This window comes from Diadema antillarum, unplaced genomic scaffold (assembly GCF_040938485.1).
Source record: "Diadema antillarum isolate AM-2024a unplaced genomic scaffold, OU_Dant_1.0 seq00000624_RagTag, whole genome shotgun sequence".
In the NCBI taxonomy this organism is placed as follows: Eukaryota; Metazoa; Echinodermata; class Echinoidea; order Diadematoida; family Diadematidae; genus Diadema; species Diadema antillarum.
The window spans coordinates 239,941-267,371 of record NW_027271546.1 but is presented as its reverse complement, the minus strand read 5'-3'; the positions used below and the strand labels follow the sequence as shown (position 1 = coordinate 267,371).

The window sequence follows — 27,431 nt, the reverse complement described above, 5'->3', positions numbered from 1 at the left end:
GATGTCATCAATGTAAGATAGAAACATCATGTTGTGCATGCTGTGTGCATGTATGTTTTTTAATGCCCGCGTCGCTCAATCATACACTGCTTTATAATACAGTTCAAGTTGAATTCTACCTCAAAATCAATTTACTGTGTTGTAAATTCATGTTGTGTTGTCGGTTCTGAACAATTCGGGTTCATGGGATGAGCTCACTCTAATTTTAGAAAATGGCATGTCATTTACAATGAGAATTACACTTCAAAATGTGTTTTGAAGTAAAACCGCAGGTCTTTTTACCGGTGATTTTTTAATCTATGCACTATAATAGGCCTAATGACCATACTATTTTGTTTTACTTCGCGCCAAAACTCGCCCGCAAAACCCCATTCAACAACTGGGATCCCACCAGGCGGAATTCAAATTCCTGTCCCATTCTTACCTAAACGATGTTTTTGTATATGTGTATCAGCCAAATGTTTACTTTGTGTTTTTTTTTTTCCGCGCAGAAATTCTCTCTTGAAACCCTCTTCAATAACTGGTATTCAAATATAATAAGTCACCTCATTGTTTGTTCAGGTTAATGATCTAAAATTCTGAAAGCAATTAACACGTTTAGTTGTTTTGCTGGAGGTATGAAGTGTTCTCCTTATCCTCTTCCCATTAATACCGAAACGGTGTTTTTGTATGTGTATCAACCATAATTATGTTTGCTTCTGTTTTATTTCGCGCCGAAATTTTCCCGCGAAACCTTTTCAATAAATTAAAGTTTAGTTTATCAGGTTAATGATCTACGAATTTGAAAGTAATGACATGTTAGCAGAAGGCACGTAGTGTTTTTCCCTTCAATTCGGAAATGTTTTATAGTTATATAATATGCTAATTTTCGACCGGGGCATGCAACGGGCTCTTGCCCATCAGAAGAGACCATGTCAATGACCTCAGAATTTAAAGCGTTTTTGTTTGCCGGCGATAGTCTACCTTACTATTATACACTAAACGTTTTGCTTTACCTTAGGCAACATTCTTTGAACTTGGTCAATTGACATCCTGTCATTTTATTTTTTTTTCCCTTCCTTGTATCTTACACGCCCGAATTGAATGTCTCAGTCGGCGACAAGACAATCAAAACTAGTAGTTCAGTGCTCTTTCGCTTCGTTTGTTCGATATTTTTTTTATCTATTACTCACTTCTCCCACTGTAATTTTCTGTTCCCTGTTTTAACGCCCCCCCCCCCCCTTTCCCACGCTTTCCCACCAAGCGGTCGATGGTCGGATACCAGATTTGCCCACACGTGCAACACGTATGCATATAGAATGTATTTTATTAATCTTTGACACAGTTTCTCTGTAGTTTAGCACCTATTATTTTCGTTCACTGCACCCAACACCATGGCCAAACACATACTACATGTACTCACGTTTTGTTAACAGCGAACCTGTGCAGCTGTTTTGATTTACAGACCCTTAATCAATACTTAGGAAAAAAGAATTTCATTAATTATGGATATTGAATCCGATATTGACAGAGATATAGCTGTTTATCATTCTGATTATTATACGGTTGAAGAATTCAATGAAAAATTTAATATTGATAATGATAATGATAATGATTTTCATTCCAGCAATATCAAACATAATTTCAGTTTGCTTCATTTAAATACCAGAAGTATGAATAAGAATTTTGATTCTTTTGATTTATTATTGTCTTCGATTAATAATTTTCAATTTTCAGTAATGGGAATAACAGAAACTTGGTTTCATAAAAACTCTGCCCCCGTATTTAATATCGAGAATTATACAATTCTACGAAATGACCGCAGATTCAGACGAGGAGGAGGTGTCGCCTTATATAGTCATGATTCTCTCACTTTCAAAAACAGAAATATATACATTGAAGGAACTGAAAATATATTCATAGAGCTTACAAACAATACTTCAAAAAATATGATTATCGGAGTGGTTTATAGACCCCCTAGCAGGTCAATTGAATTGTTTTTAGAAACATTAGAATATATTCTTAACAAATTGGCATGTGAAAATAAATATATATATATCTTATGGGTGATTATAATATTGATATTTTACCCTCTAAACTAGATAATAATAATTTAAAGTTATTGAATATATTTTCTATGTATAGTTTATGTCCTCATGTTAAAGCAACCAGAATAGTTAATAATTCTGAAACTTTAATAGATAATGTTTTTTCTAATGTTAATGAGTTAGAACATTGTAATGGTATTTTATATTCTGATGTATCTGATCACCTCCCTATTTTTGTTATTCTCCAGAATAAGGTTGATTAGTATTAGGAATAAGTATAAGTGTCAATATGTTAGAAGAGAAACACAACAAAATATTAATAGACTAATTGCTGATTTGGCAGTTGAGTCTTGGGATGATGTTTTCGGTGAATCCGATGTTAACAGCTTATATGAATTATTTATAAATAAGCTTTTTTTTTGTATAACCGGAATATACCCCTTGTACGAAAGAGAAAAAATAGGATAAAGCCTCGCAGACCATGGATTACTATGGGTATTTTGTTATCGATAGAAACACGCAATAGTTTATATAGGAAAGCGTTACGCGATTAGATGCTGATTTTGATAAATATAAAAAGTATAGAAATATATTAACAAATATTATGCGATTGTCACGTAAATTTTATTATTCAAAAATATTGAATGTAAAGGCTCCAATATATATTCAATTTGGAAGATAGTTAAGGATCTTCTGGGAAATAAACAAGTTATTTGTTCTAAAATTATTGAAAATGGATATGAAATTACGGACCCAAATGATATTGCTAATTCTTTTAATGAGTATTTTATTAATATAGGATCAAATTTAGTATCTTCCATAAATGAAACCGATATTGATTTTATGCAGTATTTTTCTGAATCATTTGATATTTCTCTTTTTTTCTCACCAACTTCATACCATGAAATAGTTAACATTGTTAAAGACCTTAAATCTAGTAAGTCTTCGGGTTATGATGGTTTAAGTGTTTATCTCCTCCAACATATTATTCATTTTATCGCTCCCCCACTAGTACACATATTCAACATATCTCTCAGTTCTGGCCGCTGCCCAAACTCACTGAAAATCGTAAAAGTGATTCCCATCCATAAAAAAGACGATCACACACAACTAAAAAACTACCTCCCAATATCCCTTCTCCCAAGCGTATCAAAAATTATAGAGAAAATTGTTTATAAAAGATTTTCTTTTTTGAATAAAAATGAAATTCTTATTCCGAATCAATTCGGATTTAGGAAAAATCATTCTACAGATTACGCTATTACTCAACTTTGTGATAAGATAATGGAAGCTTTTATTAATAAGGAACATATTGTTGGAATTTTTATGGACCTGAGTAAGGCATTTGATACTATTGATCATAACATACTTATTTGTAAATTAAAACATTATGGAGTTCGAGGAATACCTCTTATATGGTTCACTGATTATTTATATAACCGTGAGCAATATGTTGAATTTGATTCATGTTCTTCCAGGAGGTTAAAAATTAATTGTGGAGTACCACAAGGGTCTATTGTGGGCCCTCTGTTATTTCTTATTTATGTTAATGATATAATTAATGTCTCACCAATATTAACTTACATTTTGTTTGCAGATGATACAAATATATTTTATTCACATAAAGATCCACAGATACTTATCCACACACTTAATTTTGAATTAGGTAAAGTTTCTTCCTGGTTCAAATGCAATAAATTATCTTTAGATATTGATAAAAACTAGTTTTGTGTATTTTAAAAACGTTCATTCTTCTGATATTGAATGTAATTTATATATTGATGGGTTACCCCTTGTAGAAAAAAAGTCTACGAAATTTCTTGGTGTAATTATTGATTCTAATCTTACCTGGAATGAACATGTAAATAATAATTAATAAGTAATATTGTATCAAGAAACATAGGTATATTGTTTAAACTGAAAGATTTTTTGATAGAAAAGTCTCTTTTTATTTTATATAATGCACTGATTTTACCATACATCACATTGTGTTTATTGTTAACCTGTCCGACTGGGCTGTGGGGAATGTCGCAGGCCCAAGTGCACGTATTCAGGTACTACCACAACCACCAAGTAGACCCTATGTACTTTTCAGTAGCGATTTGAGAGAGTGCAGATTTTTGGGAGCAAGGATATCATATCATGCCAACACTACTGCAACATTTCAACTACGACTTCTCGTGTCCGGGGATGTGAAGCCAAACCCAGGACCAACCAGAAACGGCAATCATGTATATGCACTTGATGACAAATTACCTAGTGGAAACACTAAGCGAATCAGGTATGAGCGATCATCCCTGCTCACATGCAACCCGCTTTGGAATCATTGCGAAAGAGGAAATATTCCAGAACAGGTACGGAAACACATCACAGCACTCGGCATCAGCCCATCACACTCTATTCGTACAAGGAGAGGAAAGAGATGTGGAAGGAGAAAACAGAGAAAGATAGCAGTTGTAACAACTGGGAGTCCACATTCGTCATGATCTAAAGTGGAATGATCATGTTGATTTTATGATTAAGCGAGCTAACGCACGGATATATCTCATTAGGATTTTGAAAGGATACGGATTATCAATTGAGGATCTCTGCACCATATACATTGGCTTCATTAGACCCCTTGTGGAGTATGCCTGCCCTGTTTGGAATGGTGGCTTAACTAAAGAACAAGTATACTGTTTAGAAAGGGTGCAGAAAAGAAGTTTGAAAATAATCTTAGGCACGAATTATTCATCATACGAGACAGCTCTGACTCTTCTGAACTTGTCATCCTTGGCTGACAGAAGGAAACAATTATGTCTGACTTTTGCTGAGAAAATGGTCTCAAATGATAAGGTCTCCTACCTCATACCCCCTTGTAAGAACATTAGAAATCTACGCAAATCAAATGTCAGAGAACAATTAAGATGCAAAACAAAGAGATTCCGTAACAGTTCAGTACCGTATTTCATCGATTTGTTGAATTCATGTTAATCAGGCTTATGATTACATATTGTAAAACTAAGTTGCATATTGGTTGTATGTTACATAATTCATATTTTATTGTTCGGTTGCACTATCCACGAGGCATTATCTCTTTGGACCTTTATACCTATCTCGCTCTCTCCTCTCCCTCTAGTTCTCGCTTCTCTCTTCCCATCTCTCTCTCTCTCTCTCTATCTCTCCCCTCAAACCACTTTTTTGTGACATAGTGCAAAGTTTTGTAATTACCATACAAATATGGTTCTCATTGGTGTTCAGAGTACATTGGTTATCATTTGAGCTTTGAGAACTTGTTTTCAAATGATAAGATTCCCTGCCTCATACCCCTATGTAAGAACATTAGAGATTTACGCAAATCAAATGTCAGAGAACAATTAAGATGCAAAACCCAGTGATTCCTCAACAGATCAGTACCGTATCCCATTGATTTGTTGAATTCTTTATAATCAGGTTGGTAATGATATATTATTTGTATGGTATTTTGTACAAACTAAGTTGCAGATTGTTTGTATGTTACATACAATGTAATTTACATAATTTATATTTTATTGTTCGGATGCACTATTTATGAGGCATTATGGCAATGGGCTTTTATACCTATCTCGCTCTCTCCTATCTCTCTCCCTCTCTCTTGCCCTCGCTTCTTTCTTCCTATCTCTCTCTCTCTCTCTCTCCCTCTCTTCAAATTACTTTTACGCGAAATAGCGCAACGTTTTAGAAATCGCCATCTAAATAATGGTTCTCAGGGGTGTACAGAGTTTATTGGTTGTCTTTAGAGATCTTTCTGCAATATTCATACCTCTACATCAAAAGAGTATACCAAGCAATATGACAATGTCCGTTTGATACGGTTTCATGGGTTCAGTGGTCATAATGATAATCATGCGATTGAAATTTAATAAGCCATATTTTTACAATATTTTTGTTGTGCAATAATTATTCCTGAATGTTATGATATTGTAATATTTTCTGTGAGTTTTTGGAATGTTTTTGTTCTGATCCATATATTTTGTGTGTATTTCACATCTGCATTCATAAGATTGATATTTTATATCTATTATACGATTTATATGGATAAGGTAGTTTGGTTTTTATCTAATTTTGATCAATAATGATGTACAGTATTGTTAAAAAGATAGCAAAGTTAAGAGATTATATGGATTGAAATGATGATTTTGATAGAAATAGAAGATGAAAACAAATATATTTGATATTTTATATCTTTTTGCATATCTCTTCCCTAGTATTCTCTTCTGTCTCTTTCTATCTTTCTTGCTATCTCCTTTTTACAAGTACCCCTTCTGTGTTTCTCTCTCTCCGTCTCCATACACAAGTGTTTGATATCTCTTGTTATCACTGCCCCATTAAATTATTTCTCAGCACATGTATAAACAAAATATAAAAGTTGTTGCAGAAGTATAATGATTTGTGTGTTTATATATATATATATATATATATATATATATATATATATCCGTTTCCATACACAAGTGTTTGACATCTCTTATATGTTATCACTGCCGGCCTAATTTTTTTTTTTCAACACATGTATTTGATGTAAACAAGATGTAAACAAAATTTGAAAGTTGTCGGAGAAGTGTAATGATTTGTGTATTTTTGATATATTTTTGTCTATACGTTTGTGTATGTATATGATGGTGATATGAAGATTATGTATAATTTTCCTAGCATATTTCTCAATGTGTGTGTATAAGTGTATTTGATTAATTCTGCTATTTTGGTTATCAGGTGGCTTTCTATATGTATGTATATAATTGTGTAGTTTTATCTTTTAATCGTAGACTGATTGTATGATTATGTATGTTACCATAAAATGAAATATTACACTGTACAAAATTCTGCAATTCAGCCTATTCATGGTTGCAAATGAATTTTTTTTTTTAATAAACCATTACCATACTGCAATATGGTATGGGCAAATTCTAACAAGACAAAAATTCAATCAGTTCATCTTCTCCAAAAAGAGCACTCCGCATTTGTACCAACTCACATTATCTTGCAAATTCTGAACTATTATTTTTTAGATTGAAAACTTTGAAAATCCACGATATTCATACACGTACATTACAAAGCGCAATATTCATGTACAAATACAAATCCAACACCCTCCCTTCCTCTTTCCACAACCTATTCACTGTGAACTCCAGCGTCCATGCTTACCCAACTCGACATTCTAAAGATTATCACCTCCACAATCCCAAGTTAATGATAGCTCACAAGTCAATTAAACATCATGGACCTGACGTTTGGAACAATCTCCCTGAGCAAATTAAGACAACCACCAAATTATATATTTTTAAGGCACTCATGAAAAAATATCTTTTATCAAAATACATGTATAATGATATATGAGTGATAAGAAGTTTTGGGGTTTCTACGTTCACTCATAAAAAGTCAATATTGATATAGTATTAATTTTAGTACTTTGCTGCGCATCAAAATTGTTATTGTATACAGAAGTATGTAGAAGACATACATGTGACACAAAGAATAAACCAGAATCAATTTAATCAGGTATATATACCCAAACATTACATTAAAAAAATTGTATTGTATCACATGCACAGCCCCGCACAGCACAGCACAGCACAGCACTCACCTCAGCAGAGTATTATGGTAAAAAATGCCTATTGATAAGAAACAAACGAAAACTATTTTAAATTTCTCCTTTACTTTTAATTTCATGAATTATTATAATATTTTCGATTTGACTATTGATTCTGTTTTTGTAGACACGTCCATTATACAGATATATAAATCGACTTTAAGCCTTGAATTTTACCCCGAGGCCTCGATCCATGTCAAGCTTCTGCTTATGATTGTGGTCTCCTGCTTTTCTGTTATTATAATAACCAAAATGTTTAATTTCTAATATCAATTTATTTAAATCCCCTCTGTTATATTCTTTTCTCTGAAATTCGTTTAATGAAACGACGTGATCATATGCTCTGAATGAATAATTAATTATTATTTAAATAATCTACAAGTGTCGATTTGATGATTCTCCAAACTTTTCTTTTTTGTGAGTGATATGCTACATGTTTTATACATCGAATACTGTCATGTTCATAGTGTGTATGTGTATATGTACCTTGAATTAATTTGTAAGACAGTATATGCTTGCTTAAATGTCGTGTATTGTTGATTTCCAAATATGTGTATTCTTTTGTTATGTGTGATTTGGAAAAAGGCAGAAATAAAATCAATCAATCAATAATGAAAGGTCTGCAATATACTTGATATCTATATATATATATATATATATATATATATATACATACAATGTGGGTGTGTGTGTGTGTGTTTTCTGTGTGTGTAGAATGTATATCGGGGTATAAATGGGAGTGCGCACCCACGAGTTTGTATATATGAATCATGTATATGAACCACGAGCTAGATATGTAGGTTTGTCAACATGGGGCCTTGTTCTTATAACAATTTAGAATATTTTGATATTACTTCCGGTCATTGTATCAGGTATATAAAACTTCAAATTTTATATTGAAACAAGCAAACAGAAATGTGTAAAACTTTCGTAAATATAGGCAGGGTCAATCATATAGGCCTATGTTGTATGACAGTGGACCAAATCGTGCGCACACAATGACATTGGGGCCAGGGCCCCCCCCCCCCCCCCCCACACACACACACACTTTTTCTGCACCCGTATACATAGGAATACATGGGTTGTCACCACTTTGCCCTCCCCCCCCCCCCACACACACACACAAAAAAAAAAAAAACTTTTTTTTTTTTTTTTACCCCGGAAGTGGAGTGAGAAAGATGCTCCGATTTTTTTCCTTTTTTTTTTTTTTGCTTGTTTAGCTCATGAAACCGGAAGTGCCCCCCCCCCCCCCACTTTTGAAAACGTGGCGCCGGCCATGTATTAAGGCTCTTTACGAATACATCCAACACGATGTTGACTCATACATAGGCATATATAGACCTATGCAGATAAATGTTACCTCTGATGTTTTGTACATATTTCCGACATTGATAAGCCCTATTGATGTTATTGCCAAATGCATATTTCTTATTATGTCTATCATGTCTATGTATACCTGTAGATTAATATGTTTGTTCTGTATGTATGCATTCTATGTATGCAAACAAAATGAACATTAAACTCGAATTGATTAGATTTGAATTGAAAAAAAAAACAAACAAGTCTGGGTTTTTGTTGTTTTTTATGATGCCCTATAGTAAAGCAGTTAAGCCGAAGAATTGTGCAAAATTTGACTAAAGCATGAAACTTTTACCATTGTTAGTACATGCTATAAGATTGATTTTAAGATCGGGAGGTAAGCCTGAATTGACCTCTGATGACCTCCAGAGGTCAATGACCTCAATGTAAGAAAATTGATATTTTGCATCATTGGTTAATGATAAACACATTAATGATGTACTAAAACTTAATTTTTGTCACAGTGAAATTGTCTTCATGTTCAGCCGAGCCTTGACAGGTTTCTACCTTTGACCTCTAATGACCTCTAGAGGTCAACGACCTCAAAATGTCAGAAAATTGGTATTTTGCATCATTGGTTAAAGATTAACACGGTAATAGTGTATTAAAACTAATTCATGTTACAGTAGAATTGTCCTCAAGTTCCACAGAGACCTGACAAGTTTCTACTTTTGACCTCTGATGACCTCCAGAGGTCAATGACCTCAAAATGTCAGAAAATTGATATTTTAATGCGTCACACATTACTGAAACACGGTAATTATGTACTAAAAGTAAGTGGAATTGCCTCAATGTTCCACAGAGCCTTTCAAGTCAGGTTTCTACCTTTGACCTCTGATGACCTCAGATGACCAATGATGAGGTCAATGACCTCAAAATGTCAGAAAATTGATATTTTAATGCGTCACACATTACTGAAACACGGTAATTGTGTACTAAAAGTAATTTTTGTAAGTGGGATTGCCTCAATGTTCCACAGAGCCTTTCAAGTCAGGTTTCTACCTTTGACCTCTGATGACCTCAGATGACCAATGATGAGGTCAATGGCCTCAAAATATCAGAACATTGATATTTGGTGCAATTGGTTGATGATGAACATGATTAACCCTAACTGCGACCAGCAGCCCCATACGCATAGCGTAATGGGGCTGCAGACTGTAGCATTCAGGATCGTGACTAGGTAGTATCGCGCCCAAATATCAACTTTAAATCGAAAAATTTATTCAATTTGAAGACTTACCAGTGAAGTTGAAGTATTGACTACAGGGTTCGTGCAATGTTTGGTTCTGTCAATAGTCCCTTTCTGTTCGAATTGATGACTTAATGTGACTCGGTCGAGAGAAACATGGGAGAGCCACACTGAATTGACGGCCAGCGCATGCGCACAAATTTCTAATCCATTGACCGGATAAGATGTCTGTGTGCGCATGCGCTGGCCGTCAATTCAGTGTAGCTTTCCTAGGTTCCTCTCGACCGAGTCACATTAAGTCATCAATTCGAATAGAAAGGGACTATTGACAGAACCAAACGTTGCGCGAACCCTGTTGTCAATACTTCAACTTCACTGGTAAGTCTTCAAATTGAATAAATTTTTCGATTTAAAGTTGATATTTGGGCGCGATACTACCTAGTCACGATCCTGAATGCTGCAGTCCGCAGCCCCATTACGCTATGCGTATGGGGCTGGTCGCAGTTAGATTAAGATGTCATATTCATTTGTATTACAATTGAATTGTTTTCCTATTCCTAAGAGGAAGAGAAATTACGTGTCTCAACCTTTGACCTGTGAGGACTGTGACAGGACAATGACCTCAAAATATCAGGATATTTTATGTATAGTCAATGGTCAAGTTATACCCAATGTACAATCATGCATTATGCTATTAGCATTTATGCTATAATAGAAGAATCTTGTCATTCCATGGAACATTGATCATTACCCTGTGCATTATATCCAACTTTGACCTCAGGACAATGAGAGGTCACTGACCTTTTAGAATATCGGAATTTGTGAAGGCTTACCTGTATTGGTGTTTGGCTTCATTGGTTTAATCAAGGAGGTTCTAGAGAATGGAGTCACAGCTGTCTTATTCCCTTTGCTAGATGTTCGAAGCCGCCGCTCAAAAATATTTAAAGCATGTGCCAAACAGGGGCTGCTGCGCAGATACGAAGACAATTGACTCGTGTCTCATTGCATAATCATCAGCCATCGCTTCTCATAAAATGTAGGTGGTACAGACATGAGGATGCGCGAATAGAAATCGAAAAAAAATGCTGAAATAAAGATGAAAATTACTCGACTGGGCATACCCGGGCACTAATCTGTTATATCTATCAATAAAGAATTATACTTGAAGATTATTCCATATTATTTTCACTTGTGGAAATTAAGCGGAAAAATGATAAAACCAGCTTTCTAGGATGGTACACTTTCAAACGTTTTCACATGATACAGCTCTGATTTACTCTTTTGCGCAAATTTCTGGACGGAAATGACTTTTGTTTTACATGCTTTATCATTAATGGAAATTTCATTTCATTTAATAAATGAATAAGCAAAATATGACCAACAGTATGATAACGTTCAAAATGAATCTTCAGATTGCTCAGCAAGACGGCGGCTAGGAACATCGATCTTCAAAGGCACAAGAGTGCACCTGTGGAATTCTTTTGTACATCAATATAAATCTAACAGCTGTTTGAATAATTACAGCCAGTTGAAACTCCAGTGTGTATAAAACCTCCTTGGTTTAATCGTAAATGCTTCATGTATAAATCCGCCTTGACATTTTGATCAAAGTATGTACAGTATGCATATTCCACAGAGCATTGGTTTAAAGTAACAGGTCTCTGGAATGTGAGAGGTCAATTACTTTAGAAATAAAGCTTTAAGTGTCTTGAGTGATGGCAGTGACCTCAAATATAAATTTTATGTTAGGGTTAGTTATGCAGACTAGCAAATATAAGCAATATGGCCATTATCTCCGCACTCGATGAAAACAAGGCCCATGAGACAGACATACATCAGAGCGTTTAATCTATTCAGTGTAGGTCTCATAGACGTTTTCCCCCATTTGTCGGACTCATTATGGGACTGGTTTGCTTGTAGTGTCAAGCTCATGGGCAATATTTGCATAGTTTTCCAGCTGGTGGGCCTGTACATGTATTGGCCAATGGCAAGCTTGTGGGTTGTTACAGTCTGACTGCGTGGAATGACTCGTGGTCCTGGAGTATACAGTCCACAGCTGCGACATCATGGACCATCTTGAATACTTCGACATACTGTGAGGCCCAACATTCATTCCACATGAAGCAATCCTGTGTTATGCAACGAACTATTGCCATCCGAGACCTACCCTGAGAATAGATAAGCATTCATGGCAAACCATGGAGAAAGTGGATTGTGCAAAATATTTTGGAGTCTACTCCCATTGGAAGCTCAGCTGGAACCACATCGCCACAGCAGCTTAAAAAAGACTATACTTCAACCACAGACTCTATCCAGACGAAGATATCATAAAGTTCAGGTGCTTTAGATTGCTACTCCACACTGCTCACGACTGCCTTGAATATGCATGCATCATCTGGGATCCATTCACCCAAACAAACATCATGAAGTTTGGAATGATCCAGAGAAGATATGCACTCTTCAGCTGCAATGACCATCATATGCAAAACAAGCAGTGTACAGCATGGATCTAATATACAAGGATATTCATCGTTATCGTTAATTAATTCATGCACCTGTACATCTCAAAAGCCCCACAAAGACATTTTTAGCATGCTTCACTGCTTTGATCCCATGATCGTCACCGCCAGCAAGCCGGGAGAAGAACAAGACAGAGATTCAAGAAATCTAAAAATATATGCGCAGAAGAAAATAACTCACAAAAATCAAGTAAAATGAAGGTGCAGTTGTGGTGCATGTTAGGAAATCATGCCTCAAACAATTTCGCTTGGGAGAAGCAAGCAGTTTTTATATAAGAAAGCTAACATTTTGGCAGAATGATTGTCATTTGTGATCTCAATATTTCACTTTTCCGCAGCTTATATTCCAGAGCAAAAAGGGATGGTAATGGTATAAGAGAACAGGTATATCTTGCCATCAGGCAAGGTCTTATGCGTGTGCGAAAATGTGCGAATCAGCAATTGCCCATCTTTTGACACAAAACTTGTCATGATCTCAGGTTTTGCCGCTCCTCATCATCTGTATTTATTCAAAGACATTTCCGTCTGAAAAAGGCACATCAGCGAAACAAGACTGAAATGAGGGAGCCGATTCTTTTGTTAGTGACGATACATGATTACACAATCGTTATTGTCAATACACCTGAATGTACTCATTGAGATGCACATAATCATGTGTCGGTGACTATCATTACATCAAAGAAAGACTGCCGTGAATAGTCCATGTTATATTAGGTCCATGGTTACAGCCACACTGAATAAAACTACATGGCAATCCCTGTACGAAAGTACAGCACAGGTAAATTCAGCGATGATGTTTTGCAACAAGAACTCCACAATATCCACTCCGCAGGAAATTGTGGCTCCATTGCTGTATTCTTCAAAAAGGGCCAATGACCAGAAATGTCAGGCATCATTTGCAAGAACACAAAGTAGGCCTACTCCCAAAGAAGTTTTTTTTTTTTTTTTTAATCGCTACCCTTGGCCACTGTCTCTTGTATCTCTTTAAACACTTCAGGAGAGAGATACTCAATATTCAGCTCTGCTATTAAAGATGCAGATGTCTATCTTTTGGTTTTTGTTTTTGATTGTTGTTTGTTGTTTTGTTTTGTTTTGTTTTGTTTTTGTTTTTTTAAACAATTTTTTTTTTTTGCTGCATAGGCTTATAGCTCTTTGGAGACCTTTTTTAACCAATTAAGAAAAGGCTCCACAGCAAAATATTACAAGATTACACAGTATAGTGAAGAAGAAGAAGAAGAAGTATAGGAGAAAGAGAAAAGGAAAAGAGTTCTGCTGTCAATGATGCAGAGCCAATACCAATCAGTTCCATGGTAGATCTTAGTCGGCACTGCAAAGGTTCGGATGTCTCTGTTGGCAAAGGGTATTCTAAAGCTCCAAGTAAGTCCATGGGGTGCTTTACACTGTCTGGGCATAGAGGGTTGGGTTGGGTTGAGGATATGATGCTTTGTTATAACAATTAGGTCTGAGATATCTGTTTTTTAATGTTTGTTTTGACCATCGGGCATGTTTTGACCATCGGGCATGGATCTCCAACACAAAAGATGTGTTAGACCCAGCCACCACCGTGTTTTTTCAATAGATTTTGATATTACAGTGTAGTTGAGAAAAAATGACCTCTCATTGTCCTACGGTGTATAGATGGAAGTCAAAATTGAACAGTGTGTGGAATACTCTGCATACAATTTTGGACACACACACACACACAAAATACTTTTTAATATTATTTCATAAACAGCTGGCCATTACAAACCAATGACACCAGACATCAATATTCTTACATTTCTATGCATATAAAGGGGTATTCTTTCAATATCCTCCAAATGTCAGAGGATAATCGCTAATGTTCATGTGAAATGAGTACACGCCTTTTGAGCTGCTCACTTTTATTACTATAGAAATACACAATATGTGCATCATGTCAATCGTTAAGTAATGTATCAGTTTCATTTTCAGTCTTGGATTTTATTTTTTTTCTACATGTACAAATAAACACAAGGCAAAATGAACAACTTTCACATCAAAATATAAGCGACAATACTAAAAAAAGAAATAGATGTAATAATGTACAAAGCAAATACCAGGCCTAGATCATCTTAAGGTAAACAAGGAAGGAAATCACCTCATTGATAAACAATTTACTTGACTGGGATAGCAACCACTGAACAATATTGTTTCTTACAATATTATCTCTTCTTTTCAACAAGTTGAATAAAACACATGCACATACCGGGGCATCTGTTTAGAGATGGGGTGGGGTGGTGGCAGGGGTAGTTGACCCCCACCCCAATAGATTCTGAGATGTGGACTTAGTTTTGTTTTGTTTCTGTTTTGTTGGTTTGTTTTTTTTTTTTTTTAGCTTTTTAGACAAAAAAAAAACTGCCCAAGTTTTTCACTTTAAGTGTGCATCAGATTGTTGAAATTTAATTCTGAAATGCAAAATCTCCCTTCTGTGAGAGGGGATATCTCCTTCCAATGGACTCCTTCCAATGGACTCCTCCCCCCTGCTTGGTTCCTTCCACAGATATAGCATACTTTGGGGATTTATAATTTCCCTAATTCTATGAAAAATGTTTTTAAGAGATATTTTAATTTGAATTCTGAATATGAAAAGGCTTTCCTATATATGCATGAGTGTTCATCTTAGAGGGCAAGAGGCAGTTGCCCCGCTTCCCGAGAAAATATGGGAGGGGGAGTTGTGGGTCATAAAACTTTGCCTCCAAGTATTTCCTGAGATGCGGACTTTTTAAACTTTTTTGATTGAAAATAAATTGTCTGAACATTTCACCTATAGTATGTACCAGATTAACAGACAAAATTTCTCGCCTTTGTATCGCTTTACTCCTCTGGCTATCAAACTCGCCTCCATGCATTGATTATGGCTACACATTTGGTGATGTAATTTTTTTTTTTTCAAAATGGTAGTTCAAACAAGAGAGGCACATTGAATTGCAAACAAAAGAATGCAAAAGCCTCATAATGTGGGAGGGGGATATATCCACCCACATCCTTCCCTTGATTGGTCTCCCTCCATAGATGACTGACTTACTACACCTCTCTGATACAAATTTCGAGATATTCCTTCAAAAGTGCATGTGTGCCCGATCGTTGAATCTCATTTCTCAAAATACAAGAGCTCTCTCGAATGGGAGTGGAATACCCTACCCTCTCCAACGCTGCCCTTGCTGGGTTCCCATCCATATAGACTTGGTACACTTTGGCGATCCATGATTCCAAATATTCAACAAAACGTATGCATCAGATTCTAAAAATTGAAAAACTTCGTCTTCGGAGGGGGTGGGGGGTGGGGGGAGGATGAGATGCGCCTACGCCCCATCAACTTCCATATAAGTGATGACGCACACGTTAAACAAGAGCTGCACTAAATCACTGATTTCAGGTCTAAAGCTGCAAAAATCCAATCCCCTACCCCACCCTCCCCCTCCACTCCACTCCTTTGCACCATGGACTTATGCTTACACATAATATTGTCAGGTCTCCCCCCCCCCCCCCCCCCCTCCCACGTGAAAACACATTGACACCCCTTGCTCTGTGCACATACCCGATGTAGATAATTACCTGAAAAGCTCTGCGGAGTGAGTAGCCACTTTTTGGTGGGAGGGGGGGGGGGGAGAGACTTGACAATATATGTGTAAGCATAAGTCCATGGTGCAAAGGAGTGGAGCGGAGGGGGAGGGTGGGGTGGGGGATTGGATTTTTGCAGTTTTAGACCTGAAATCAGTGATTTAGTGCAGCTCTTGTTTAACGTGTGCGTCATCACGATTATGGAAGTTGATGGTTTTCACGCGCGAACTTAAGTGTCCGGAAACCCAACCCCCCATCATACAATGTAGGTTCTTCCATGCTACACACTGAAAGGATGTGAAGTCCATCAAAGTGTATGCATAGTGTAGATCTAACATGTTAGACCCCGTTTACAGTGCGAGGCTCGGCCGGGGTCTTAGAGTGGCTTCCTGGAAAGAATAGTTTAAATTAAGCACAAAGCATAGAATAGGACCCCGTTTACAGCCTCAATTGCGAGGCCGGGCCGACGCAATTTTGTCCGTTTACACTGCCGGGCTCGGCCGCACTTTTGATTCAAACCTTTCAATATTTTGTCGTAGTGGCGCTCTGCTTGTAAACAAATGCAATTTGGTATTGTCTGGTTTTCAAACCCTTTGCCAAATGAATTCCGTGGCGACGAAGTCGCCGTTCGGGCAAAGGCCTTTGCCGAAGGGAAAAAATCCTTTGCAGGACAAAACCACCTTAAACTATACTAGTTTTCGACGTTAAGGGGGTTAATATCCTGAACAGCGAAATAGTACAGGCAGAGGGTTTGGAAGCCAGACTAAAATTGGCCGCGCATTTGGCCCACTCTACGTTTACACTGATTAAAGGCCAGGGGGGCGTTTCATCAACGAGTTCGTCGGAGTTTTCACCGACAAATTTGCTATCAGCCAATCAGACGCAAGGATTTACACTGACAACTGTTAAAAGCTAATGAAATCCTTGGTCTGATTGGCTGATAGCAAATTTGTCGGTGAAAACTCCGACGAACTCGTTGATGAAACGCCCCCCAGGCCGCGGCCGAGACCACCTCCAGAGCGTGGCCAAATGCGAGGCCAATTTTGGCCTCGCATTTGGCCTTTTGCGCGTTTACACTGAAATGAAGGTGGGTTAATTGGGCCGCGGCCGAGCCTCGCACTGTAAACGGGGTCAAGTTCTCGTATATTATAGACTCTACCTGCAAAACTGTCAATTTTCGTGCTGAAATGTGTGAAATAACATAAATGACACAGTTTCATTTGGGTAACGACTAAAATATTAGCCAAAAAGGTTCACTGGAATTGGAAGTCCACAATCTCAGAAGTGCAATACCCGATCACAGTTGCTACATTATGGGTAAGTAATTTTCATTACCGATAATTGATAAATCGGACCACAGCAATCTTCTGCACTATGATTAGTGAATAGTGAATCGCATTCAAGGGCACAAGCTATCATCACATATAATGTTCTATGACAGCCCCACAATGCTGCATGGGAGGGCTATTCTGGAAAATTACAGTCTTCACTTAATACAATTGAAATTAATCTACACTTTTGATCTCAAAATACTTCAAAACAACTCCTCATACTGGCAAATTGTTTCACCCAGGTAAGTTTCTTAGTAGACCCAGGTTTTGATGTGATAGTATTGCAAGAAAAACTCAAAATGGTGGCAGATATGAATTTTTGAGCGCTTCCAAAAGCAAGCTGTCTGTAATATGCTTAAACTTAGCATGTGGGTCCAGGTCCTTAAACAGTTCATGGGAAGACAGTCAATAACGCCAATCTTGGGTATCCTATCCATTGGCAAAGGTAGAGGTAAAACTTGAACTACCGTAATTTATCATTCTTTCTTCTTATTCTTCTTCTAATTGATAAATCTTTCATTGATAATTAATATTTGCAAGTAATGTGTACATGAACATAATATTATCTTAAAAGGCATGAGGGAATGACATGTTTACATACTATTTAAATATAAATGTACTGTGGAAGGATCAAAGTTTGCTTTTCAGGGGTTGTTGCTCCAGTGGTAAAACTGTGTGTATGTACTTTGCTGTTCATCTCTTGACATCGCTGAGAACGCTTAATTTATGGAAATAGATTTTTATGGTGGTTTGGATGTGCATGGAGAGCTAAGCTCAATTCATTCCACATTTACGGAAGAAAAGAATAACCAAAATTTAGTCTAGAATGTGGATGATCAAACTTTCATATGCTGCGATTATTATTCTTAGAATTCACCAAATTGAAATGTAAGGCAGGTATTTTGGCAGTTTGTTTGGTGTTGGGGACTGTGAGCTGGGGGGGGGGGGGGATAAGGGTATTTAGCTTGTATACTCGTGGTGAGACACACCCACCATATTGCCATTTATGTTTTAGGAGGGAATGTAAGTAGTTCCTACAGCAGAAAAAACAACAACAAACAAACAAATGATGAATGTCATTAAGATTGAAGAAATATATTGCAGGAATAATTGAAGTTCCCAGTTGAGGATATTGACAATATTGGGCTAAATGCATCTCCATGGTGGAAAATTACTATTTTGAAATCACCAGTAGTAAACGAGTTTACTTTCTCCTCTTACACTGAACGTTTAATGGTTCAACTAAACAATGTCCTTTCTTGGGTGTGTGACGTGATGATGAAACAAGAAGTTGTTATGGTCATTGCGACGGTCATTATCAAATTCATTTTGTTTTGCTGTGCTCATTCGCTACATCCTACAATTTCTCCCTTGTGAACACTCTGGTATAACAGAAGACCGACTAGAAAGGTTATTGGTTGATGAAAACGCTATGGGAAATTGTTGCACCATCAACGTCTATTGTTTAAGACCGTCCACGGTCAATGACGGTCATGAAACACCGGGGCGCAATGCAAACATGCTTCACATGTTTCCATGGTACATGTACGATGTCTTCGAGGTTCACGTGTATAACGTGTGCGGTTGTTTGTTTGTTTGTTTGTTTTTATTTTTATCAAGGGTACATAATTACCAGGTTCCCTTGGCGTCAACTGATACGGAAATGTGGTTGGCCTGGTTCACAGAATGTGGACAGGAGTGCCTGCACATTCACGTGAATTGGTCTTATGCTGCCGAGAAAAATGTAGTTTCTTCTCTCAATATCTTCTCCTCTCTTTATCAAAATTGCGTGTATCGCAGTATTATTCATCTCTTCTCCGACTCGGTCTGCGCTTGTTTTGCTGTAAAAGGGGTGGGCCTTTATATACCGCTTGACTGCTTTCGCACAATTGGATTACCAACCTGTCCGTTCTCCGTCGACCTACATAAAGAATCTCTTTTGGGAACATAGAAGGTGCTCAGAGAATTGGTGGACGAACGGGTTATTAGGTAAGTAGCCTACAACAAGTATAATGATTTCCATGCATGAACATTTGGTGCTAAGAAGACGGTGCCGTACAGCCAAAATCCTGTTAAAAACTCGAGCAGGAAACAACTCTCTCAGTTATATCGGCTAGATGAGACGACAGTGCAGAGACAGTACTGTAAAAATACATTCATTTTCAGTCATTTTTCACTATTAACGTATAGAAATTTACGCTTCTTCACCATAATGAAGGAACGAAGCTGACTCGAGCCTCGAAGTGCTTATATCTGCCGTTTCTTTTAAACACAGGCAATATCTCTGCTTAGTCTTTGTAGCTATAGGGCCTATACGCCATCTGTTTTTTTTTTTTTTGTTTTAATAGAAATCAGACGACTAACATAAGTAGATACTATTTTTCCGCGAGGAGTTACTTTTGAACCCTCGCAACGCTATATACACTGTAGTATACCCTACCCTTGTTATATTCCTAAACCGCGATGCACGGATGTGTATACGCTGGCCAGACCATTTGCCAAATAATAGTATGTGTGCATGCATGCATCCGCGCATAAGTAAACAAGGGAAGGGTAATGTTTGAGTTGTTAGCACAGCAGAATTAGAGGGGTGCATGAGGAGCTCTTTCCATTTTCCCTTTTAATACGTAGGAAAAACATCCAGTAGTGAGCAAAAAGACGGATGGAAAAATGGAGAAGGAGAAATGGCGATTCATTGTGCTACTGGGAAAAGGCGGCATTTCTTTCTTCAGTCAAGGGCTACTCAAGTCGTACGGCATTCTGTTACCAGCACTGGCGATTCAGCTTCAGGCATCGTACACTGTTGTAGGGTTGATTGCTACAGTGCAGTTCACAGCTACCTTTCTCCTGAGTGAGTATTTCCATCAAATGTCACTTCTTCGAAAGTTACGGGGCCCCGATCATGCATTCATGAGAGTAGCAAAGCTGTCTAATGATCTTCTGGTATTTTCTACAGTGTTATTAAACAGTGTTATTGGATTCAATTTTATCTCTAACTTGGTGGAAGCATTCATATTCATGAAATTCTTCCGTCGAGATGTTTCTATTGTAACCGAAAGACAAATTACCCTGCATTGACGTAAATAAGCTATATAACGTCGATATAGGGCAATTTGTCGATTAGCTGAAATGATGGAAGCATGTTTTTCAGCTCGTAGACTCATAGGGTAAATTCATTCAGAAGTAGTATAGTCTGACAAAAATTATGATATCAATAGGTGGCATCAGTGTACATGTTTAAGATATCATGAACACATTATTTCGAAGAGGAATTATGATCCTGGACCCTGTTGCATAAAACCCTTACCGCTGGACTTACCGCTCCTTTCGAGCGGTAAGTCTTCAAATTAGCGGTAAAGCTTATAATCCTTGATGCTGATTGGCTGTGACGCCTAATTTTGATGGTAGTTACCATTGAAATTCAATGGTAAGTTTTATGCAACGGGCCACTGGAGTCGTTTCCACTGAACACAGTGAGACATCATGAACATGCAGCTTTAATTGAGAAATGCTTAATAAAAACAAAGCTCGAGTATTACATTTGCACATCTTCTCTTCAGTATATATGAAGTATACGAATAAGATAATGCTTAAAAGGCAATCGACATTAATAATGTCCATCTGGGGTTTTTCTGTTTCCCTCACACAAAGTGTACAAACTATGAAACCAACCTTCCAAATTCCACCGTCCATTGACCATCCAAGTAAACTCTGTCGTAAGATGCAAAGGTCAGTTGACTACCCTTTATCGCATATATGACTCAATAACGTGTTTGACCTACAGTCGAAGATACCCGTTTCAGAATTGAATACAGCTCAGTCTAAATGAGCCAAGGTTTAATCTCGGGCTGTGTTATGTTGATCCAGATGAAGGCCATGCAGACAGAACACCTTGCGTATAAAATGAATTGCCTATATAACTATATGAGAAACTTAACGTTTCAAGATTCAAAAGGTTGAACGAAACACAAGCTCTCAACTAAAACTATTATTTACTAAGGGATGAAATCGCAGTTCTTAGACGGAAGTCTCCATTTCAGTTCGCTCTTTCAGTTCAACTTTAGTAACTTTTATCGTCATTCTCATTACTATTCAATGATTATCGCTTTGATTTCAGGTCCCTTTGCACAGATGTTGAACCAGAGGTTAGGCCCACAACCCACATCACTTACAGGGGGCATTTTAGCTGGCGGAGCGATCTGTCTCATGTATTTTGCGCAGACACCATTACATATCGGAACGTTATTCGCTTTTGCAGGTAGGTAATATCATATCCCAAACTGGATTCAACTAACTCAAACTCTCTGCAGCTAGCAATTTCTCGAAGTTTTCGAAATATCTCAAAAAAAATCACCCGTTCCAGAAATAATTCCATCATATAATAAGCATTTGGTTGTGTACTTTACAGAAAATGCGCCATATAATTTCATTATTATTATCATTATCGTCATTATCATTATCATTATTATTTCCATTATCATTGTCTTTATCATTATCATTATCATTATCATCAATGAGCTAAGCGCCTTGGTAATACGCCTCCCTATACAATGAGACGCATTTCTATTGCCAATATTGACATACCTCATGGTCTGGTCTGTATTCTATTGCTCGATCTGTGTAGTAAAGTCATCATCTGGTATCAGAGCTGAATATGGATGTCATTCAATTACAATCCATGATGATTTTGTAATCTCGTGCCATGATGTAGGTGCACTCATGCAGTATATCAAGAAAGCTTGATACAAGGTTAAATCCTCACCTCAGCACATGATTATAACACGTATATGACCTCTATGACATGATGTAATTGAATTCTGTTAACAAAATAATGAAACACTATCGATATGTGAATATTGTTAATATATAAGTTTTCTGTAGGGGTAAACATTTGCTATTTTCTTCATTTGCTTTGGAGAATTTTTATTTCTTTTTTCCCCTTTTCTGGTTGAAAACATGACACTGAACGTTACCATGAAGTCGTCAGGGATGGGGTACGTTTGGTTCCTGTTAATGTTGTTGAAGTTATGTTTAAACATGGACAAAAACTATCTGGACGATGTATATTGCATTGTAGGCTGATACGTAGCACATTGCAACTAATATCATGGTACAAACAAAAATCGAAATTGCACTTTTTTTCACCACCCATTCATCATTCATGTCTTTCAGGTCTCGGATTTGGGATGCTATTTCAGACTGCCTATGTCGTATTAAAAGATCATTTTGGCGACAATTATGGTTCCGCAAACACACTTTCCGTTATGGGGACTGTGATAGGAACTGCGGCGTTGCCAATGTTGACCAAAGAACTATACGAAGCCTATGGCTTACGTGGAACTTTCCTCGTGCTTGGCGCGCTTACTTGCAACCTTATTGCTGTTGGTGGAACGATGAGGTACAGGAGAGGAACGGCAGGGGTGCAAAGTTGTTACTCTGATTATATGGCCGTACGATCGTCTGAACCTGAAGAGTCAACGAAGAATGAAGACCAAGACAGTATAACTGATCACTGCAAGAGCAATGAAACCTCCAATGATATCCCCTGTAGCGAACATACCGAACGGTCATGTCGTCATTTTCCCGGATCTGTTATGGAATGTGTTTGTCGCTTTCTCCTTGAGCTCTTCGCCATTGACGCCATCAAGAATGAAAGATTGTTCGCATGTTTCTTCTTTCCTTGTCAACTTTTAATGGATTGTGTTTACATTGGTCATACCCTCTTTTTGGTGTCCTACGGTCTAAGCATTGGGATTGACCCCACCTTAGCCCCTTATCTCACCGTCGCAAGTGCAGGTGGAGGTGTTATTGCAAGAATTTTGCTGGCAATTCTTCTACATCTAAAACCAGGATGGAGTCCACAGTTGTATGTCGTTTCCAATACCATTGCTACAGTAGGATTTTTCTTCTACCCCGTCAGCAAGTCATTCTTTTATGCAATGTGTTGTTCAGTCGTTGTTGGTTTGGGATTACAGGGATCTACTGCATCTTACCACGGAGCGATGGGCATCCTTGTAGGACCTGATAACTTCCCAGGGATCATTGCCATTTCTTTCTTTGGAACAGGGCTAATATCTGCTGCAACCGGTGCGACTGTAGGTAAGATCGATGAACTAAACTCATCTATACATATTTAAGTAAACTTCATTCGACTTATTGTTAAACAGTACTGGTGCTACCCAAAGATAATTGCTGAAATTATTGGCACTGATATTTCTCCCTCCCCCCCCCCCCCACACACACACACAAAGTGAGTGTCAAACTAGTCTTCAGAAGTATAGAGAGATTTTATGTTCGCATGTAACATTTCCGCAAATTACTTCGAAGTAAACAAAAAAAAAATACGGAAGAAGGCTCAAACATTGCCATCAAAAGACCATTAGTTCCATGTAATCCGATGACCGTTTCAATCTCGGGGTATTATATATATATTATATATATATATATATATATATATATATATATATCCGAGTGGTGTGCTCGTTCCTACAAAATTGCTGACGTACATATAATATCCATTCATTAAATGGAAAAGACACCCGATCATTAGGCCTACAACTTTGTGTCAATTGTGTGAATGCAGAAATATCAGAAGAAAAAAAAAACATATCAGTGATGTTCGAGAGAATTTAGATAATCCGTTTGAAAGTTACGAATTTGCAACTTTTCGGTACCGCCATCGCTGATTTGGAAGGCTACAACAATTCGTAATGTCACAGTAGGGCAACGATTATAAAGAACAGATAATTCAACGTATTTTCAGTTTTCTTTAGCATGATGAACGAGCTTGTGTGGTTCACCTCTTCCATAAGGCACGGGGCATTACCCTCAACATGTCAGTAACGAGTAAACGAGTGGAAAGAATGTGTACTTTTCATTAACCTATTAACTAATTAAATTTTGTCCAATTTTCTTCAAGCGTGCGCTGATGTGTTCTGACATTTTTGTACTCAATCAATTCATTATATTTCTGTTTTTATTCCCTTTAAAGAGTCAGTTTTCCTGTGTTATCGATTTGTAAATATCAAAACCTTGAACATTATAATGGTGGTATTTGCGATTGTGATTATAATAAGCAAATTTTGTGTGTTTGTTCTACTCGACCGATATACTGCTAGAACCATCATTAGTTTGAACGGTGAGAAGAAAAATAGACAATGTACAGAAAGCTGAAAAATGAATTAGAAAAAAATAATTAAGAATGACAGGAATTTATTGATACTCACGTCAGGCGATATTCACTGTGATATCTTTTCCAAACGACAATATCAAAGCTGTCAGCGGAATGTCACCATCATGTTGGTAAACAGTATTGAAACAATTTCGATTTCGATTTCGATTTATTTTCATATTTCTCGATGAAAAAATACATCAAATGCATATTGTTATGCTGACAAGCAACTCCATTACAATTTGATGATCAGGAAAAATTGAACAGTTGCATTCGATATCTTCATTAAATCACTGCTCCCCCGTCATAGTATGAATATAGTAAAATTATGTTTTACCAGTTTGTGCTGATTGAAGGTTGGTTCTATTGGTTTTAGGGGGTTTAAGTATTATCGAGAAGAATAAAGTTCGTCGTAATGTCAGTAATGGTCAACTGGTACAGTAGCACATGACCATTCAGAAAACTCATGGTATTCGTTCTCGGATGATTTCCGAACTACTTTAAAACTCCACGCCTTAAGGAGTAGGAGAGAATATCAACACTCATTTTAATGATGCCCTATCAAGGTGTGCGACAAACTCCGTTTTTACCGTTTCCTCTTTTTTCTTTACCTCAGGATATCTCTATGAAGTCATGCAGTCGTTTGAGACAGTCTTCATGCTACTCGGAAGTATGACTGCCGTGATTGTTATCCTAAGTTCCATTTACCTTTGCATCCGACGGAAGGACATCACAGCAGGATAAGATTACAACTGACGAAAGACGATGTCATTGCGGCGTGTCGAGTTAAAGGTCTTTAAATTCTGAGGTGCTGCGCTTTATATAAGGTTATATTAATTATATTGATAATGATAATAATAAGGTCTTATTTACCCAGGGTGGCCTCTTCAGTGTTGCCACTGTTCTACCACAGGGCCCTGCCCTTATCATCACCCTAGTGTTGCCAGGTACCCACTTATATACACCGGGTCGAGAGGCATATTGTACAGTACTGTAGGTAAAACATCTTGTCCAAGGACATCAACACTGGGCGGGATTCGAACTCGCGTTCTCTGATCGGGAGTCGAGAGTCTTCACTATGCCACAACGCTCCCACACTTGCCAAAAGGTTACAGGGCTCGATCGCTAATTATGCGATTGAAACCATGGAAATAAATGAATTTATATATTATAGGTACGTGAACCACTTATGTCGGAGTTGTTTTGTCTTGATCACACATGTGACTATACACAATGTGGCTCTATCGTTTGGACTGATCTGTTGCTGGGCGTATCAAATGTCATTGCCATTGTCATTGTGACCACAGATGAAAACTATATAGCTATTATACTGTACGTTCTACCTATACTTCATACACTATTCGAAGCCTTTTGTTACAGTGACGTGACAGGCACTATGTAAGTGATTTTATGCAAACATACACGTTGAAGACTTACAATAGCAATATGTCTGGGCCAAAAATGACTCTGAAGTGAGACACGTGGAGACATTGACGTTTTCACAGGGTACTATGTCCATCTTGCAAAGGACAAAACAAGGAGAAGGAAGCAATACCCAGAGGTGGATCCAGGGAGGACCGCAACCGGCGCACGCCCCCCTTTATTTTTTGTTGAAACAAAAGAAATAAAAAGAAAAAATGGGGGGAGGGGTGCGTGCGCCCCCTTTAATTTTGTAAACGCGCCCCCTCTTTACGAAATTCCTGGATCCGCCCCTGAATACCCTTTACAATACCATACCGTATACCTATAATACCTTGCTTACCTGTGTGGCAGAACAACGAAGAAGATATACGGGTACACAATACGGTGGAACAGTCTGTATGTATATCGATTAGGCCCTATAGTTGAACAAAAATAAAAACAAGATGACGTAACTGCGATGTCATCAGTGCAAGATAGCAACATCGTGTTGTGCATGCTGTGTGCATGTATGTTTTTTTAATTCATCCGTCGCTCAATCATATACTTCTTTATAAAACAGTTCAAGTTGAATTCTACTTCAAAATCGATTTACTGTGTTGTAAATTCATGTTGTGTTCTCGGTTCTGAACAGTTCGGGTTCATGGGATGAGCTCACTCTAATTTTAGAAAATGGCATGTCATTTACAATGAGAATTACACTTCAAAGTGTGTTTTGAAGTAACTCCGTAACTCTTTTTACTGGTGATTTTAATCTACGCACTATAATAGGTCTAATAAAAAAGGTCTGCAATATACCTGACAATACAAAGCTAGGGTTAGGTGGACTTCTGTATGAGACCTGTGTAGGTTGACTCGTACTTCCCCCTACTTTTATGAAAAATGACAATATGTTTCAGATGAGAAATTGTCTCAGGAAGCTATATATCGTTATATAGCGCCTTAATTCTAGCATGATTTTCGGTGACATGCCATTTTATGCGTCTGTATGATACCTGGTTAGGTTGCCATTGGTCCTCCTAGACAGGTTATATATTAAATCGTCCACATAGACAGGTGTATATTAAATTGTCCACGTAGACAGGTATATAATCAACTTGTCCTCATAGACAGGTATAAACCAATCTGTGCCCATATCATGGTATAGATCACGATTACTTTACCCTGAATAACTTAAAATGAGTGGCTTAATCTTATCTTATGTACTCCTAGATATCATATGAAAC

General features: G+C 37.3%; 1 protein-coding gene across 1 annotated transcript; it reads left to right on the top strand.

Moving 5' to 3' along the window:
* The first annotated feature begins 20,285 nt into the window (after positions 1-20,285).
* On the top strand, positions 20,286-25,530 carry LOC139736137 (monocarboxylate transporter 9-like). The gene is made up of 3 exons (XM_071646868.1): positions 20,286-20,466; positions 22,788-23,714; positions 25,403-25,530. The coding sequence occupies exons 1-3, from the start codon at positions 20,286-20,288 to the stop codon at positions 25,528-25,530; spliced, it is 1,236 nt and encodes a 411-aa protein (XP_071502969.1).
* The last annotated feature ends 1,901 nt before the right edge of the window (positions 25,531-27,431 follow it).